Source organism: Dendrobates tinctorius, unplaced genomic scaffold, assembly GCF_039654945.1.
Source record: "Dendrobates tinctorius isolate UK_male_01 unplaced genomic scaffold, ASM3965494v1 ptg000003l, whole genome shotgun sequence".
Classification (NCBI taxonomy): Eukaryota; Metazoa; Chordata; class Amphibia; order Anura; family Dendrobatidae; genus Dendrobates; species Dendrobates tinctorius.
In genome coordinates this window covers 75,863,243-75,881,914 of record NW_027361671.1, presented here as the reverse complement: position 1 = coordinate 75,881,914, position 18,672 = coordinate 75,863,243, and the positions used below count along the sequence as shown (strand labels likewise).

Genomic DNA, 18,672 nt, shown 5'->3' with positions numbered 1-18,672 from the left:
TGTGCTCCAAATTATTATGCAAAAAGAGTTTAGGAGTGATAAGGTTAGAATTTTTTTGTTTGTCATTTAAACTAACTGATGGTGATGTGTGTCAGGGCTCTTTATATCACTGAAAGCAATTGCATATACCTGTGCAAATTAGTTTGGCAGGTGTGTCCAAATAAAGGCAAGACTACTTAAGAAGGCTGTTCCACATTATTAAGCAGCCTACATTTTTTGCCAAAATGGGAAAGAAAAAAGGATGTGTCGGCTGCTGAGAAGCAACAAATTGTGGAGTATTTAGGTCAAGGCATGATTACAATCAACATTGCCAAGACACTTCATCGTGATCATCGCACAATCAAGAAGTATGTAGCCGATTCCCAGCACACACGTGTGCGTGCTGATAAGGAAAAATTGAGGACTCTTTCCAACAGGCAATTGCGTCAGGTTAAAAGAGCAGCTGCAAAAATGCCTTGTCATAGCAGCATAAGTTTTTGAAGCTGCTGGTGCCTCCAACGTCCCCCGAACAACAAGATGCAGGGTCCTTCAGAGGTTTGCAGCTGTGCGTAAGCCATCCTGTCGACCACCTCTATCCACTGCACACAAGCAGAAACGGCTCCAGTGGGCCAAACGATACATGAAGACTGACTTCCAAACTGTTTTGTTCACCGATGAGTGCCGGTGCAACGCTCGATGGTCCAGATAGATGGAGTGGAGGATGGCTGGTTGATGGACACCCCATGAAAACACAGCTAAGGCACCAACAAGGAGGAGGTGGGAGTAATGTTTTGGGCTGGAATCATGGGAGAGAGATTGTCGGCCCCTTTAGGATCCCTGAAGGGGTAAAGATGAACTCCATAATCTATGTGGAGTTTCTAAAACAGCACTTCCTGCCATGGTTCAAGAGGAAGAACCGTGCTTTCCGCAGCAAGATCATTTTCATGCATGATAATGCACCGTCTCATGCTGCAAATAACACATCTGCATCTCTGGCTGCTATGGGAGGACAAACTTATGGTGTGGCCACCATCTTCCCCTGACCTCAACCCCATTGAGAAACTCTGGAGTATCATCAAAAGGAGTGTCTATGATGGCGGGAGGCAGTTCACATCTAAGCAACAGCTCTGGGAGGATATTCTGTCCACATGCAAAACAATTGAAGCACGAACCATCCAAAAACTGACAAATTCAATGGACGAGAGAGTTCAGAAGCTTCTTTCGAACAAGGGGTCCTATGTGCAAATGTAACATCACCTAGAATAAAGTTCTGACTTGAAAACTGTTTGATTTCGTTTTGTAATAAGCTGATAATGCTTATAATTTCACAATTGACCTTTTTTTGTTTAAAATAAAAAGGTTGAAAACTCTGCTGTGCATAATCATTTGGAACATGCATTTTGAGTGTTTCTTATTTTTAAAAATTTACTGTTTTCATAGGCAGTTTGTTCAAAAACATTGCAATTATACTAGAATATTAGATGACTGGAAAATAACAATGACTGCAATTCATATAGGTAATTGAGAAAATATGAGGAAATATTTTTTGCATAATAATTTGGAACACAGTGTACACACACACACACACCCCCCCCATCTCTGGCAAAAGTTAAGAGACCACCGCAAAATTTTCAGTTTATCTGATTTTTCTCTTTATAGGTATATTTTTGAGTCAAATGTAAATTGCTTTTATTCTATAAATTACAGACAATATGGCTTCGAATTTCCAAGCACTAAATTTTGTATTTATTTTCAAAAAATGACAAATGGTCAAAATAAAATAAATGCAGTGCTTGCAGACCTCAAATAATGCTAAGAAAACAAGTTCATAATCATTTAGAAACAACAATACTAATGTTTTAACTCCGGAAGAGTTCAGAAATCAATATTTTGTGGAATAGCCATGATTTTTAATCACAGCTTTCATCAGGGCTGTGGAGTCAGAGTCGTGGAGTCGGAGTTAGTTTTGGTTGGAGTCGGAAGAAATGTACCGACTCCAGCTTTAAAAAAAAATGTATTAATATTTCATAATTGAACTTTCATATGAATTTTATAAATGTTACTCAAATATATATGTTCTATCAAACTATGAACAACAGTGATAAGCAGTTCTGCTGGAGATAGAGACATTTCTTACTTCTTGTGTGTCACTGTTCTCCACTGCCCTTATCTAATCTTATACTTGGTTAACCTCATGCTGCCCCAACCCCCCTACTTACAAAGTATGAAACTGAAAGTGAAAATGTGTTGCAAATTCTTAGTAGTAAAGCTCCTCCTCTAGACTAGATCATACTAGGTGTGCGTCTTCCAAGCATCTCACAGCTGCCTGCTACTCAGAAGAGGAAGACTGTAAGAAGTATTATCCTTTCAACAAACTTTGCATCAGTTAACTGTGAGTACATGAGGAATAATAACAGTATTACTGACCACTATATCAGTTGTACGACCTGGCAATAATTTTGTACAATTGTTTTTAGGAAAAACAATTGTCATTTGGATTGTGAATGCAGAATTAAAAACCTGAGAATGTCAAAGAAGCATCACATTAAATCAGCTGTATTTGAACATTTCACCATCACTCAAGATAGAAAACATTATGTCTGTCAGTGTATGACAAATGATCCAGACGAAAGCAAATGCTGTGAAGCCAAGATGAGTGCATATTCGGGCAAAGATAAAAATGCTCCTACCAGAGCTTCTAATCTAAAGAGACATTTACAGCGCTTTCATCCAGAAGTACTGAAAGCAGTGGATGAGAAAGACTGCATCCAAACCAATGAACCAGTGCCCAGCTCTTCCAGCCAAACAAAGGAGCAGAGAACTTTGCAGCCATCAGTTGCAAGATATATTGTCAGTGACAAAGTTACTGTGACAATGACAGTAGATACATTTAAAAAACAGATCATAGAGCTTGTTGTAAAGGATAGTGTGCCTATTTCATTATTTTCACGACCAGCTTTTATGTGTCTGAATGGGGAAATGGCCTGCAAGCTTGGTGTTTCTCTGGAGAGAGAGTATTAGAAAATTAGTAATCGAAGAAGCTTTTAAACAAAAGGAAGAACTTAAAAAAACTCTCAAGGGACGCTTTCTGTTTCTTAAAATGGATGCCTGCACACGTCACAGAGTGAACTATTTTGCCATCAATGTCCGATTTGTTTGTGACAAAAATGAAATAGTTACCAAGACATTGGCAGTAAAAGACACCAAAGCTCATCACACCAGTGAGTTTCTCCAGGTCTTGGTGGAAAAGGTTCTGCAAGACTATGAACTTAAAAAAGAGCAAGTTCTTTCTGTCGTAACTGACAATGCTTCAAATATAAGTACTATTAAGCTAATGAATGAGAGTAATGATGGTGACCAGCAGCTAGAACATTCTGGGTCCACAGACACAGAAATGTTTGAAATAGAGGAACACAGTATTGTAACTGAGGAGCAAACTGAAGTTGCTTCAGATGAACAGCAACATGATAGTTTAGATGATCTTGTTGAAACTGTGTCAATATGTTCTTTCATTCATCACATGCGCTGTGTTGTGCATACGCTACAGCTGGCTATAAGAAACAGTCTGCAAGAAGGACATGCTGCTGCACTGATTGGCAAGGTGAGAAAATTGGCTACTGCTGCCAGAACCCCTAAAGTTGACTCAATTTTGAAGAGACGTGTTGGAAAAGGGGCAATTATTAATCAAACCACACGATGGGGCAGTACTTAATGATTCAGCGCTTGGTTGAACTGAAAACCTTTCTTGTAGACATGGCTAACCCTCAACTGACACTAAATGAAAGTCAGTGGAATCAGGTGACTGAGCTGGAAAAATTGCTAGAGCACCCATTTACAGTGACTAAAAAATTACAAGCAGAGGACTTAACTCCAGGTATTTTCTTAAAGGAGTGGAAGAACCTGATGTTTCGCCTGTCCCAAAGAGGAGGGTTAATTGCAAGTGGCATTGCTACATCAATGAAACGGAGAGAGCTACTATTACAAAATAACATTCTTTTGGCAGCTGTTTATGTAGGCCCAATGCATCGGATTCTTCTAGATGATCAACAGCTAAATAAAGGAAAAGAAGCTCTGTTTGAAATAGCAGTAAGGATGAAAGGGTTGCAGAACAGTCAGGAGGAACAAGAAGAATTTGGTCGTCCTGCCACATCTTCACCCTCATCATCAACTGATGAAGAATTTAATTTCGAAAAATATTTGGATCACAAGGACCGTGCAAAGCGTTCCCGCATAGAAGAGTCATCCCCATCAAGGAACACAGCCAGTACATTTCAGCAGAATTTTTCATGTGCACTAAAAGAAATTGAGAAATTTGACCGTTCATCAAAAATAACAGTGCAACAAGCGATTCCTCGGTATCCTGACATTGTCAGAGATGTTGCCCGAGTGGTTACTGCTTTGCCACCAACACAAGTTAGTGTAGAGAGGTTGTTCTCTGCTCTCAAAATAATAGATCAGATTTGAGGGCATCCATGAAGGAGGATCTGACAGAGGCAATACTTTTTCTGAGGACAAATTTATAGATTTCTTCTTATTAACTGCATAAAAGTGTTTATTGCATATTTACTTACAGTTTAGAAAAGTTTATAAAAGTTATTTGCTATATTCTAATTGTATTCTAATAAATGTAGTTTTTGCTCTAAGTGGTCTGATTACTTATATGATGGTGAGAAACTGAATAAGCACGATGTTTAATATTTTACAACAGTAAATTTGTTGTTATGAATTGGCCATTTATGAAGGAGTCGGAGCAGGAGTCGGAGCCTGATAAAATCCAGGAGTCGAAGTCGCAACTGTGGCTTACCGACTCCACAGCCCTGGCTTTCATGCGTCTTGGCATGCTTTCCACCAGTCTTTCACACTGCTTCTGGGTGACCGTATGCCACTCCTGGTACAAAACTTTAAGCAGTTCTTTGTTTTATGGCTTGTGACTATCCATCTTCCTCGTGATTACATTCCAGAGGTTTTCAATGGGGTTCAGGTCTGGAGATTGGGCTGGCCATGACAGGGATTTGATGAGGTGGTCCTTCATCCACACATTTATTGGCCTAGATGTGTGCGCCATGGCGCATTGTCCTGCTGTAAAAAAAACACTCCTCAGAGTTGGGGAACATTGCCTGAGCAGAAGGAATCTGTTTTTCCAGGATAACCTTGTATGCGGCTTGATTCATACGTCCTTCACAAAGATTAACCTGCCCAATTCCAGCCTTGCTGAAGCATCCCCAGATCATCACTGATCCTCCACCAAATTTCACAGTGCGTGCAAGACACTGTGGCTTGTACACCTCTCCAGGCCTCCGTCTAACCATCAGGCGACAGGTGTTGGGCAAAGCCGAAAATTAGACTCATCAGAGAAGATTACCTTACTTCCGTCCTCTATGGTCCAATCCTTAGGATCTTTGGTAAACTTCAGCCTGGCTCTCCTTTGCTTCTCATTGATGAAAGGCTTTTTTCTAGCTTACATGACTTGAGCTCTGCCTCTACGAGCCTGTTACGAACTGTTTTTGCCGTTCACTTCACCCCAGCTGCCATTTGCCATTCCTTTTGTAGGTCACTTGATGTCATCCTGCGGTTGCCGAGTGATATTCGAATAAGATGAGTCATACCGGGCAGTGAAGAGTCATTTTCGCCTTCTGCCGATCTGTAGCTTTGTTCTCCCCAATGTCTGCTGCTTGACCTTGTAATGGACTGCCGTCTTAGAAATTTTAAGGATGGAGGCAACATGATGCTCACTGCATCCCTCTGCTAGTAAAGTCAGAATTGAGCCCTTCTTTTCCTCACTCAAGACTTTTCTTTTCAACTCCTTTGGCATGGTTAAAAGTTATTTTTCCATTCCTATTACTTTTTGGGATATTCCTAGCACTTGATTTGCCATCCAGCTTGTCTTATTGCAAGAGGATTGTGAACACCACAGCAGGGTTTTTTACTGGGCTGTGGAGCCGGAGTCGGTATAAAATGGACCGACTCCTAAACTATATAATAAATTGGGTACAGTAGTTCAATGCAGAATGTGCTGAATATTTTTTCATAGGAATTTGGGAAAGTTATGAAATGTCCTATAAATGGCTGTTCTATTCCTGATCTAAGGCTACGTTCACACACAGCATTTTTGCTGCGTTTGAGGATATTTTTTCAGCTGCAAAAGCAGATCAGCTTTTTAAAAAACCGCATCACCTGAAAGGTTTTTGAGCTCATAGATAATGTTTTCAATAGCAAAAGCAGATTAGAAATCTGCTCTATCCATCCATTTATCCATATCTTATCTGTACCAAAAAGAATGAAAGCCAGATAGCACACAGACTAACACTACTTTTTTTTTTTTTTTTAGCACCAGTCAGGTACACCTCATAGCTGCCCAAAAGGACGCCCAGGACAGGCATTGCTCGTCTTCAGTTACACATCAACATCAATTGATAGTTGGAATAAATAGACTGCATTCACCACATCTTCTTAAGGTGCAGGCTTTATTTTCAAGTGTGGGGTGTGCAGCAGCTGATTTGTCAGTGCTGCACTCCAGCATCAGTGAAGCTCCTCCTCTACAGACAAGGGTACAATGTAAACACTCAAAGAAGGAAGGCACTTATCTCCGAAGAATGAACAGGATAACAAGATTAAGGTAATTACTTCTTAAAGCATATTTAAACTTTCAATAAACTGTGCATGAATCAATAGTCCAGTATACTGTATGTTCTCTCTGTATGCTTGATGCTTGTTTGTTTTTTCTTTGAGCTCATATACTTTTGGGAAGCTAGCTTTTATACAAAATACAGGGAAAATACAGCAACAGGATTGATGAGGACTTGTATAGGTATAGAAGCCAAAACATCAAGTTATTAGCTCTGTTATCAATTTCTTTGTTCCTGGAGTATGATACACAACAAACTTCCTCCCTCCTCCCCTCTTCATAGACTGGGAAGCATTTAGTGAGCTGTACCGTAATAAGAAAAGCCTTGGAAATTCAAAGTAAAGCTATCTAATAACATATTTTACAAACTTTGCATAAATCAATAGTACAGATGACAAATATAAAGTTTGTTTTATTTCTATCTAAAATTATACAGTGGGGGAAAGTATGTATTTGATACACTGTCGATTCTCACCTACAAAGAATGGAGAGGTCTGAAATTTTTAATCATATGTACACTTCAACTGAGAGAAACAGAATCTACAGGAAATGTCTGACCTCTGTTATTGCAAACAAAGGTTTCTGTACCAAATATTAAGTTCTGTTTTTCTATTTTATCAAATACGTACCGTATATGCTCGTGTATAAGCCGAGATTTTCAGCCCATTTTTTTGGGCTGAAAGTCCCCCTCTCGGCTTATACACAAGTCATATACTGGGGGGGGGGGGGGGGGGGAGAAATTAACGGGGGAGGGGGAGCGGGGGTGTCAGAGATCATACTCACCCTTCTCTACAGCTCCCCTGCTTGTTCCATGTTGTCGGCGCTGCTCTCTTCCTGCTTCAGCTGTCAAATGGTACCAGCTCATTAAATATGCGCATATTTAATGAGCGGCTACCACATGACAGCTGAACCAGGAAGAGAGCAGCGCCCACAACATGGAACAAGCAGGGGAGCTGCAGAGATAAGCGCCAGGACCGGGTGAATACGGGGGGGGGGGGGGGAGGCATATTCACCTGTCCCTGGGCTCTGCTGTCTTGCATCCTCTGCAGTGACAATCACGTCAGAGGGCGCTATCGCGCTCTCTGCCTGCACAGTCACTGCAGAGCGCAACGCTGATGAGCAGGGAGCAGCGACGGAGGTGAGTATACAGTTTTTGTTTTTTTTTTGGAAGGGAGGCAGCGGCAGCAGCAACATGATGGGGCCACTCACTGTGCAGCATACCTGGGGCCACTCACTGTGCAGCATACCTGGGGCCACTCACTGTGCAGCATACCTGGGGCCACTCACTGTGCAGCATACCTGGGGCCACTCACTGTGCAGCATACCTGGGGCCACTCACTGTGCAGCATACCTGGGGCCACTCACTGTGCAGCATAACTGGGGCCACTCACTGTGCAGCATAACTGGGGCCACTCACTGTGCAGCATAACTGGGGCCACTCACTGTGCAGCATAACTGGGGCCACTCACTGTGCAGCATAACTGGGGCCACTCACTGTGCAGCATAACTGGGGCCACTCACTGTGCAGCATAACTGGGGCCACTCACTGTGCAGCATAACTGGGGCCACTCACTGTGCAGCATAACTGGGGCCACATACTGTGGACCCTCGGCTTATACACGAGTCAATAAGTTTGCCTAGTTTTTTGCGGCAAAATTAGGGGGGTCAGCTTATACTCGGGTTGGCTTATACTCGAGTATATACAGTATTTCATGCAATAAAATGCATATTTAAATCATACAATGTGATTTTCTGGATTTTTTTAGTCCGTGTCTCACAGGTGAAGTGTACAATTGCAGACCTCTCCATTTTTTGTAGGTGTGAAAACTTGCAAAGTTGTCAGTGTATCAAATTCTTATTTTCCCCACTGTACATGGTTCCCTGTTCTTGCTGGAATTACAATATACATTTTATTTTATAGGACAAAATTATTTTGAGAGTGAATTTATAGGATTACAAAATGTCTAAGAAGCTCCCCATGAAGTCAGCTGTATTTGAGCATATCGCAGTGACTCAAGATGAAAAATATTTTGTGTGTCAATGTATGACAAGTGACCCAGAGGAAAACAAATGCTATGATACCAAAATCAGTGCATACTCAGGCAGTGATAAAAATGCTCCTACAAGAGCTTCCAATCTAAAAAGACATTTACAACGTTTCCACCCAGAAGGTTTCAAAGCTGTGACTGAGAAAGTTAACAGCAGCACCAAGAAACCCGCGCCCAGCACTTCCTGCCAGGCAAAGGAGGAGGAAAGAGCATCTCAAACATCATTAACAAGATATTTTGTAAGTGACAAAAGTTACTGTAACAATGACAGCAGATATGTTTAAAAGTCAGCTCATACAGCTTGTTGTAAAAGGACGGTCTACCATTATTATTTGCACGACCAGCTTTTACAGCTCTTAATGAAGAAATGGCCCGCAAACTTGGGGTTTCTCTGGAAAGAGAAATTAGAAAATTAGTGATTGAAGAAGCCCTTAAACAAAAGGAAGATCTTAAAAAGACTCTCAAAATACGCTTCATGTTTCTTAAAATGGATGCCTGCACACGTCACAGAGTGAACTATTTTGCCATCACTGTTCGATATGTTTGTGGCAACAAAGAAATTGTTACCAAGACACTGGCAGTAAAAGATACTAAAGCTCATCACAGCAGCCAGTTTCTCCAGGCCTTAGTGGAAAAAGTCCTGCAAGATTACGAACTCAAAAAAGAACAGGTTCTTGCTATTGTAACGGACAATGCTTCAAACATCATAAGTACAATTAAACTGATGAATAAGAGTAATGAACAACAGCTAGAAGAAAATTTAGGATTCAGTATGTTTGAGATGGAAGGCCACAGTGCTGTTCATATAACTGAGGAACAAACAGATATTACAACAGAAGAACAGCAAAATTATACTGTAGAAATAGATGATCTTGTTGAAGTTGCTTCAAAACACTTTCATATTCATCACATGCGCTGTGTTGTGCACACGCTGCAGCTGGCAATAAGAGATAGTCTGCAAGAGTGACATGCTGGAAATCTGATTGGAAAAGTGAGGAAATTTTCTATTGCCGCCAGAACCCCTAAAATTGATTCCATCTTGAAGAGACGTGCTGGGAAAGGGGCAATTGTCGATCAAGCCACTAGGAGGGGCAGTACTTAGTTAATGATTGAGCGATTGCTTGAACTTAAACAGTTTCTTAAAGATATGGCGAACCCTGAGGTAACCCTAAATGAAGATCAATGGACACAGGTGGCTGAATTTAAGGAATTGCTTAACCACCCATTTACCGTGACTAAAAAATTACAAGCTGAGGATTTAACTCCTGGCATTTTCATAAGGGAGTGGAAGAACTTGCTATTTTGCCTGTCCCAAAGAGGACGTTTAATCGCAGATGGCATTTCTGCTTCAATGAAACGGAGAGAGACACAGCTATTGGAAAATAAAATTTTTCTGGCAGCTGTTTATGTGGACCCAAGTCATCGTATACTGCTTGATGATCAACAGCTTACTAAAGGAAAAGAAGCTCTGACTGAGGTAGCAGCTAGGATGAGTGGCCTACAGGAGGACTGCCAGGCGCAAGAGGACTTGGGTCCTGACAGTGCTACTTGCTGCCATATCTTCATCCTCATTAGATGAGGAGTTTGACTTTGACAAGTATTTGGATGACATGGAGCAGTCAAAGCGTTGCCGCAAGGAAAAAGATTTCACTCGTCTCCTATAGCAAGCAGATTAACCATATTTCAGCAAAATGTTTCACTTGCTCTCAAAGAAATAGAAAAATTCAACCGTTCATCAAAACTGACTGTGCATGAGGCAATTCCTTTATACCAAGAAATTGTTAGAGATGTTGCTCATGTGGTTACGGCTTTACCTCCAACCCAAGTTCGTGTAGAGAGGTTGTTCTCTGGCCTTAAAATTATTAGGTCAGATTTGAGGTCACCTATTAAGGAGGATCTGATGGAGGCAATTCTATTTCGTAGAACAAATTCATAGACTGCACAAATATTATTTAGTATGTTTTTGTTGAAAACTGTTTTTTGCCACTTACATAGTTTATTACATAGTGAATATATATATATATATATATATATATATATATATATATATATATATATTCGATATTACATAGTGTATTACATATTTACAATTTATTACAGTTTTGTGTTCTAAAGTTGTATTCCAATAAATATATATTATGTTCTAAATATCTTGATTATTGTATCATAAAAATGATTAAGTGTCTGAAGTTCACATTGTACTACAATACATTTTTCACTTAAATATAAGCAATATGTGTGGGAGTCTGAGTCGGTGTGAGGGAAATTGAGGAGTCGGAGTCGCAGGTGTGGCTTACTGACTCCACAGTCCTGTTTTTTTTATACTTTCCTTCTTAAACAAGTTTGGGTTCAGGTGATCACCTTACCACAAGCACGTTAAGTAGAATGAGGTGTACCCTGGTTGGAATTCAACTGACATTGGAATGGAATAGCTATCAGACATGTAGAGAAGCTGATTATTATAAAACTGTACAGGGGTCTTAATTTTTGCCAGAGGGGCTGGATATTTGTTCAAGTGCTGTATGTGCAGACAGGCGGGGGGCCGGGTATATGGAAATGTGCTGTATGTGCAGACAGGCGGGTAGACCGGATATATGGACATGAGCTGTATGTGCAGACAGGCGGGGGGCCAGGATATATGGACATGAGCTGTATGTGCAGACAGGCGGGGGGCCAGGATATATGGACATGAGCTGTATGTGCAGACAGGCGGGGGGGGTCGGGTATATGGACATGAGCTGTATGTGCAGACAGGCGGGGGGGGTCGGGTATATGGACATGAGCTGTATGTGCAGACAGGCGGGGGGGCCGGGTATATGGACATGAGCTGTATGTGCAGACAGGCGGGGGGGGCCGGGTATATGGACATGAGCTGTATGTGCAGACAGGCGGGGGGGGCCGGGTATATGGACATGAGCTGTATGTGCAGACAGGCAAGGGGCCGGGTATATGGACATGAGCTGTATGTGCAGACAGGCGGGGGGGCCGGGTATATGGACATGAGCTGTATGTACAGACAGGCGGGGGGGCCGGGTATATGGACATGAGCTGTATGTACAGACAGGCGGGGTGCCGGGTATATGGACATGTACTGTACTGTATGTTCAGACAGGCGGGGGGCCGGGTATATGGACATGTGCTGTATGTGCAGACAGGCGGGGGGCCGGGTATATGGACATGTGCTGTATGTGCAGACAGGCGGGGGGCCGAGTATATGGACATGTACTGTATGTACAGACAGGCGGGGGGCTGGGTATATGGACATGAGATGTATGTGCAGACGGGGGGGGGGGGGCGGATATATGGACATGTGCTGTATGTGCAGACAGGCGGGGGGCCGGGTATATGGACATGTGCTGTATGTGCAAACAGGCGGGGGGCCGGGTATATGGACATGTGCTGTATATGCAGACAGGCGGGGGGGGCCGGGTATATGGACATGTGCTGTATATGCAGACAGGCGGGGGGGGCCGGGTATATGGACATGTGCTGTTTGTGCAGACAGGCGGGGGTCGGGTATATGGACATGTGCTGTATGTGCAGACAGGCGGGGGGCCGGGTATATGGACATGTGCTGTATGTGCAGACAGGCGGGGGGCCGGGTATATGGACATGTGCTGTATGTGCAGACAGGCGGGGGGCCAGGTATATCGACATGTGCTGTATGTGCAGACAGGCGGGGGGGGCCGGGTATATGGACATGTGCTGTATGTGCAGACAGGCGGGGGGCCGGGTATATCGACATGTGCTGTATGTGCAGACAGGCGGGGGGGGCCGGGTATATGGACATGTGCTGTATGTGCAGACAGGCGGGGGGCCGGGTATATGGACATGTACAGACAGGCGGGGGGCCGGGTAATTGTACGTGTGCTGTATGTGCAGACAGGCAGGGGGGGGGGGGGGGCGGGTATATGGACATGTGCTGTATGTGCAGACAGGCGGGGGGGGGGGGTATATGGACATGTGCTGTATGTGCAGACAGGCGGGGGGGCCGGGTATATGGACATGTGCTGTATGTGCAGACAGGCGGGGGGGCGGGTATATGGACATGTGCTGTATATGCAGACAGGCGGGGGGGGCCGGGTATATCGACATGTGCTGTATGTGCCAGGGCTGTGGAGTCGGTAAGCCAAACCTGCGACTCAGACTCCTCAATTTCCCTTACACCGACTCCCACACATATTGCTTATATTTAAGTGAAAAATTTATTGTAGTACAATGTGAACCTCAGACATTTAATCATTTTTATGATCCAATAATCAAGATATTTAGATAGAACAGAATATATATTGGTTTACTACCCGGTTTTCATTCTTTTTGGTACAGATACGATATGGATAGACAGATATGGATAAATGGATAGATAGAGCAGATTTCTAATCTGCTTTTGCTATTGAAAACATTATCTATGAGCTCAAAAGCCTTTCAGGTGATGCAGTTTTTTAAAAAGATGATCTGCTTTTGCAGCTGAAAAACGTATCCTCAAAAAACACAGGAAAAACGCTGTGTGTGAATGTAGCCTTAGATCAGGAATATAACAGCCATTTATAGGACATTTCATAACTTTCCCAAACTCCTATGAAAAAATATTCAGCACATCCTGCATTGAATTACTGTACCCAATTTATTATATATTTTAGGAGTCGGTCCATTTTATACCGACTCCAACTCCGACTCCACCAAAATGACCACCGACTCCGACTCCACAGCCCTGGTATGTGCAGACAGGCGGGGGGGGGGGGGCCGGTTATATGGACACGTGCTGTATGTGCAGACAGGCGGGGGGGCCGGGTATATGGACATGTGCTGTATGTGCAGACAGGCGGGGGGCCGGGTATATCGACATGTGCTGTATGTGCAGACAGGCGGGGGGGGCCGGGTATATCGACATGTGCTGTATGTGCAGACAGGCGGGGGGGGGCCGGGTATATCGACATGTGCTGTATGTGCAGACAGGCGGGGGGGGCCGGGTATATGGACATGTGCTGTATGTGCAGACAGGCGGGGGGCCGGGTATATCGACATGTGCTGTATGTGCAGACAGGCGGGGGGGGCCAGGTATATCGACATGTGCTGTATGTGCAGACAGGCGGGGGGGGCCAGGTATATCGACATGTGCTGTATGTGCAGACAGGCGGGGGGGCCGGGTATATGGACATGAGCTGTATGTGCAGACAGGCGGGGGGGGCCGGGTATATGGACATGAGCTGTATGTGCAGACAGTCGGGGGGCCAGTTATATCGACAAGTGCTGTATGTGCAGACAGGCGGGGGGGGGGGGCGGGTATATGGACATGTGCTGTATGTGCAGACAGGCGGGGGGGGCCGGGTATATGGACATGTACAGACAGGCGGGGGGCCGGGTAATTGGACATGTGCTGTATGTGCAGACAGGCGGGGGGGGGGGGGGGGGGGGGGGCGGGTATATGGACATGTGCTGCATGTGCAGACAGGTGGGGGGGCCGGGTATATGGACATGTGCTGTATGTGCAGACAGGCGGGAGGGGGGGGGTTGGCGGGTATATGGACATGTGCTGCATGTGCAGACAGGCGGGGGGGGGGGGGGCGGGTATATGGACATGTGCTGTATATGCAGACAGGCGGGGGGGCCGGGTATATCGACATGTGCTGTATGTGCCAGGGCTGTGGAGTCGGTAAGCCAAACCTGCGACTCAGACTCCTCAATTTCCCTTACACTGACTCCAACTCCCACACATATTGCTTATATTTAAGTGAAAAATTTATTGTAGTACAATGTGAACCTCAGACATTTAATCATTTTTATGATCCAATAATCAAGATATTTAGATAGAACAGAATATATATTGGTTTACTACCCGGTTTTCATTCTTTTTGGTACAGATACGATATGGATAGACAGATATGGATAAATGGATAGATAGAGCAGATTTCTAATCTGCTTTTGCTATTGAAAACATTATCTATGAGCTCAAAAGCCTTTCAGGTGATGCAGTTTTTTAAAAAGATGATCTGCTTTTGCAGCTGAAAAACGTATCCTCAAAAAACACAGGAAAAACGCTGTGTGTGAATGTAGCCTTAGATCAGGAATATAACAGCCATTTATAGGACATTTCATAACTTTCCCAAACTCATATGAAAAAATATTCAGCACATCCTGCATTGAATTACTGTACCCAATTTATTATATATTTTAGGAGTCGGTCCATTTTATACCGACTCCAACTCCACCAAAATGACCACCGACTCCGACTCCACAGCCCTGGTATGTGCAGAAAGGCGGGGGGGGCGGGTATATGGACATGTGCTGTATGTGCAGACAGGCGGGGGGGGGCCGGGTATATGGACATGTGCTGTATGTGCAGACAGGCGGGGGGGCCGGGTAAATGGACATGTGCTGTATGTGCAGACAGGCGGGGGGGCCGGGTATATGGACATGTGCTGTATGTGCAGACAGGCGGGGGGGCGGGTATATGGACATGTGCTGTATGTGCAGACAGGTGGGGGGGGGGCCAGCTATATGGACATGTGCTGTATGTGCAGACAGGTGGGGGGGGGCCAGCTATATGGACATGTGCTGTATGTGCAGACAGGCGGGGGGGGCCGGGTATATGGACATGTGCTGTATGTGCAGACAGGTGGGGGGGGCCGGGTATATGGACATGTGCTGTATGTGCAGACAGGTGGGGGGGGGCCGGGTATATGGACATGTGCTGTATGTGCAGACAGGTGGGGGGGGGCCGGGTATATGGACATGTGCTGTATGTGCAGACAGGTGGGGGGGGCGCCGGGTATATGGACATGTGCTGTATGTGCAGACAGGTGGGGGGGGCGCCGGGTATATGGACATGTGCTGTATGTGCAGACAGGTGGGGGGGCCAGCTATATGGACATGTGCTGTATGTGCAGACAGGCGGGGGGGGCGGGTATATGGACATGTGCTGTATGTGCAGACAGGCGGGGGGGGCGGGTATATGGACATGTGCTGTATGTGCAGACAGGCGGGGGGGCCGGGTATATGGACATGTGCTGTATGTGCAGACAGGTGGGGGGCCGGGTATATGGACATGTGCTGTATGTGCAGACAGGTGGGGGGCCGGGTATATGGCCATGTGCTGTATGTGCAGACAGGTGGGGGGCCGGGTATATGGCCATGTGCTGTATGTGCAGACAGGTGGGGGGGCCGGGTATATGGACATGTGCTGTATGTGCAGACAGGCGGGAGGGGGGGGGTTGGCGGGTATATGGACATGTGCTGCATGTGCAGACAGGCGGGGGGGGGGGGGGGGGGCGGGTATATGGACATGTGCTGTATATGCAGACAGGCGGGGGGGCCGGGTATATCGACATGTGCTGTATGTGCCAGGGCTGTGGAGTCGGTAAGCCAAACCTGCGACTCAGACTCCTCAATTTCCCTTACACTGACTCCAACTCCCACACATATTGCTTATATTTAAGTGAAAAATTTATTGTAGTACAATGTGAACCTCAGACATTTAATCATTTTTATGATCCAATAATCAAGATATTTAGATAGAACAGAATATATATTGGTTTACTACCCGGTTTTCATTCTTTTTGGTACAGATACGATATGGATAGACAGATATGGATAAATGGATAGATAGAGCAGATTTCTAATCTGCTTTTGCTATTGAAAACATTATCTATGAGCTCAAAAGCCTTTCAGGTGATGCAGTTTTTTAAAAAGATGATCTGCTTTTGCAGCTGAAAAACGTATCCTCAAAAAACACAGGAAAAACGCTGTGTGTGAATGTAGCCTTAGATCAGGAATATAACAGCCATTTATAGGACATTTCATAACTTTCCCAAACTCATATGAAAAAATATTCAGCACATCCTGCATTGAATTACTGTACCCAATTTATTATATATTTTAGGAGTCGGTCCATTTTATACCGACTCCAACTCCACCAAAATGACCACCGACTCCGACTCCACAGCCCTGGTATGTGCAGAAAGGCGGGGGGGGCGGGTATATGGACATGTGCTGTATGTGCAGACAGGCGGGGGGGGGCCGGGTATATGGACATGTGCTGTATGTGCAGACAGGCGGGGGGGCCGGGTAAATGGACATGTGCTGTATGTGCAGACAGGCGGGGGGGCCGGGTATATGGACATGTGCTGTATGTGCAGACAGGCGGGGGGGCGGGTATATGGACATGTGCTGTATGTGCAGACAGGTGGGGGGGGGGCCAGCTATATGGACATGTGCTGTATGTGCAGACAGGTGGGGGGGGGCCAGCTATATGGACATGTGCTGTATGTGCAGACAGGCGGGGGGGGCCGGGTATATGGACATGTGCTGTATGTGCAGACAGGTGGGGGGGGCCGGGTATATGGACATGTGCTGTATGTGCAGACAGGTGGGGGGGGGCCGGGTATATGGACATGTGCTGTATGTGCAGACAGGTGGGGGGGGGCCGGGTATATGGACATGTGCTGTATGTGCAGACAGGTGGGGGGGGGGCCGGGTATATGGACATGTGCTGTATGTGCAGACAGGTGGGGGGGGCGCCGGGTATATGGACATGTGCTGTATGTGCAGACAGGTGGGGGGGCCAGCTATATGGACATGTGCTGTATGTGCAGACAGGCGGGGGGGGCGGGTATATGGACATGTGCTGTATGTGCAGACAGGCGGGGGGGGCGGGTATATGGACATGTGCTGTATGTGCAGACAGGCGGGGGGGCCGGGTATATGGACATGTGCTGTATGTGCAGACAGGTGGGGGGCCGGGTATATGGACATGTGCTGTATGTGCAGACAGGTGGGGGGCCGGGTATATGGCCATGTGCTGTATGTGCAGACAGGTGGGGGGCCGGGTATATGGCCATGTGCTGTATGTGCAGACAGGTGGGGGGCTGGGTATATGGCCATGTGCTGTATGTGCAGACAGGTGGGGGGCCGGGTATATATAGCTACACACACAGGCAGCGCGCTGACAAGACAAGTTTCCTCACACTACTGCAGGCAGAGCAGTAACTGCCCATAGCAACCACATCTGTCACCTCATTGGACGAGCGCAAAATACAGAAGGAAACAAATGATCTGATTGGTCGCCTTGGGCCGCTCCAGTAATTACAGTTGAGCAGTGTAAAACCAGATCCCAATCCCGTACGCTGCTGCACTACAGGTCCCAGCACGCTCCGCCGCAGAGGACAGCGCTGTGCTATACGCATACATGCAGCTCCGCCGGATATCACCTCCCGGCTCCGGAACTTACCAGCCCTGCAGCCTTCTCTACGTGTTTGGACACCTTCATGTCGGTGTCAGAGCCGCCACTGAGCTCTCCGTCTTCTAGCTCTTCATCCTCCATCATTCCCCTGGTGCTCTCCTGCGCCATGACACTCGGCTAAGGCGGAAAAACGTCACACTGTAGCAAGGCGGGGAACGCGCACTTCCGGAAGAGAAAAAGGCGGGAGATCTGCCAGAGAAGAGCGGGGAACCCCCACGGCTGTGTATGGAGCGGGTATATGCTCCTGTGAGGTGCCCGCCTTCCAGCACCTCCACTCAAGACGGTTCACTGATGCGGCGGCGACAATGGTGTCTGTAGTGAGGGGCTCAGCGGAGCCTCCACTGTGTAGACCGGTCAGTGCTGGAGCGGGGTCCTCACAGGAACAGCTCCAGTGTAGACGGCTCAGCGTCAGCACTGACAACACTAGAATGGAGGGGATTCCAGGAGTTCCTCATAGACTTCATTCTGGTCAGGTCATGACAGAACGTGCAGTGACAGCAGTGAGGAGTATATTGGGGTGCAGGAATAATATTACAGTAGGGTTTTGTATTTCAAATCAACCTGTCTAGTTATGACACAAAATTGATCACCATCCATATGCTAGCCAGAGGTACCATGACTGCCATTAGGATCTGGGGGGAGCTCTTCAGACCCACTGTGAGACCAGGTGCAGTGTACTGTGCTCCGGGTTCCTTCTGATGCATGATGATTCACGGCCTCCTGGTTGAAATGTGTCAGCAGTTCCTGCATGATGAAGGCATTGATGCTGTGGATTAGAATGC

General features: G+C 45.9%; 1 protein-coding gene across 1 annotated transcript in view; it reads right to left on the bottom strand.

Annotated features, from left to right (window-relative positions):
- PHAX (phosphorylated adaptor for RNA export) overlaps positions 1-18,102 on the bottom strand; it is a 46,562-nt gene extending 28,460 nt beyond the window's left edge. Inside the window, exon 1 of the mRNA XM_073557241.1 lies at positions 17,879-18,102. Coding sequence (XP_073413342.1) covers positions 17,879-17,998 — 120 coding nt within the window. The 5' untranslated portion in view covers positions 17,999-18,102. The remainder of the gene's footprint in view (positions 1-17,878) is intronic.
- Between the last annotated feature and the right edge of the window lie 570 nt (positions 18,103-18,672).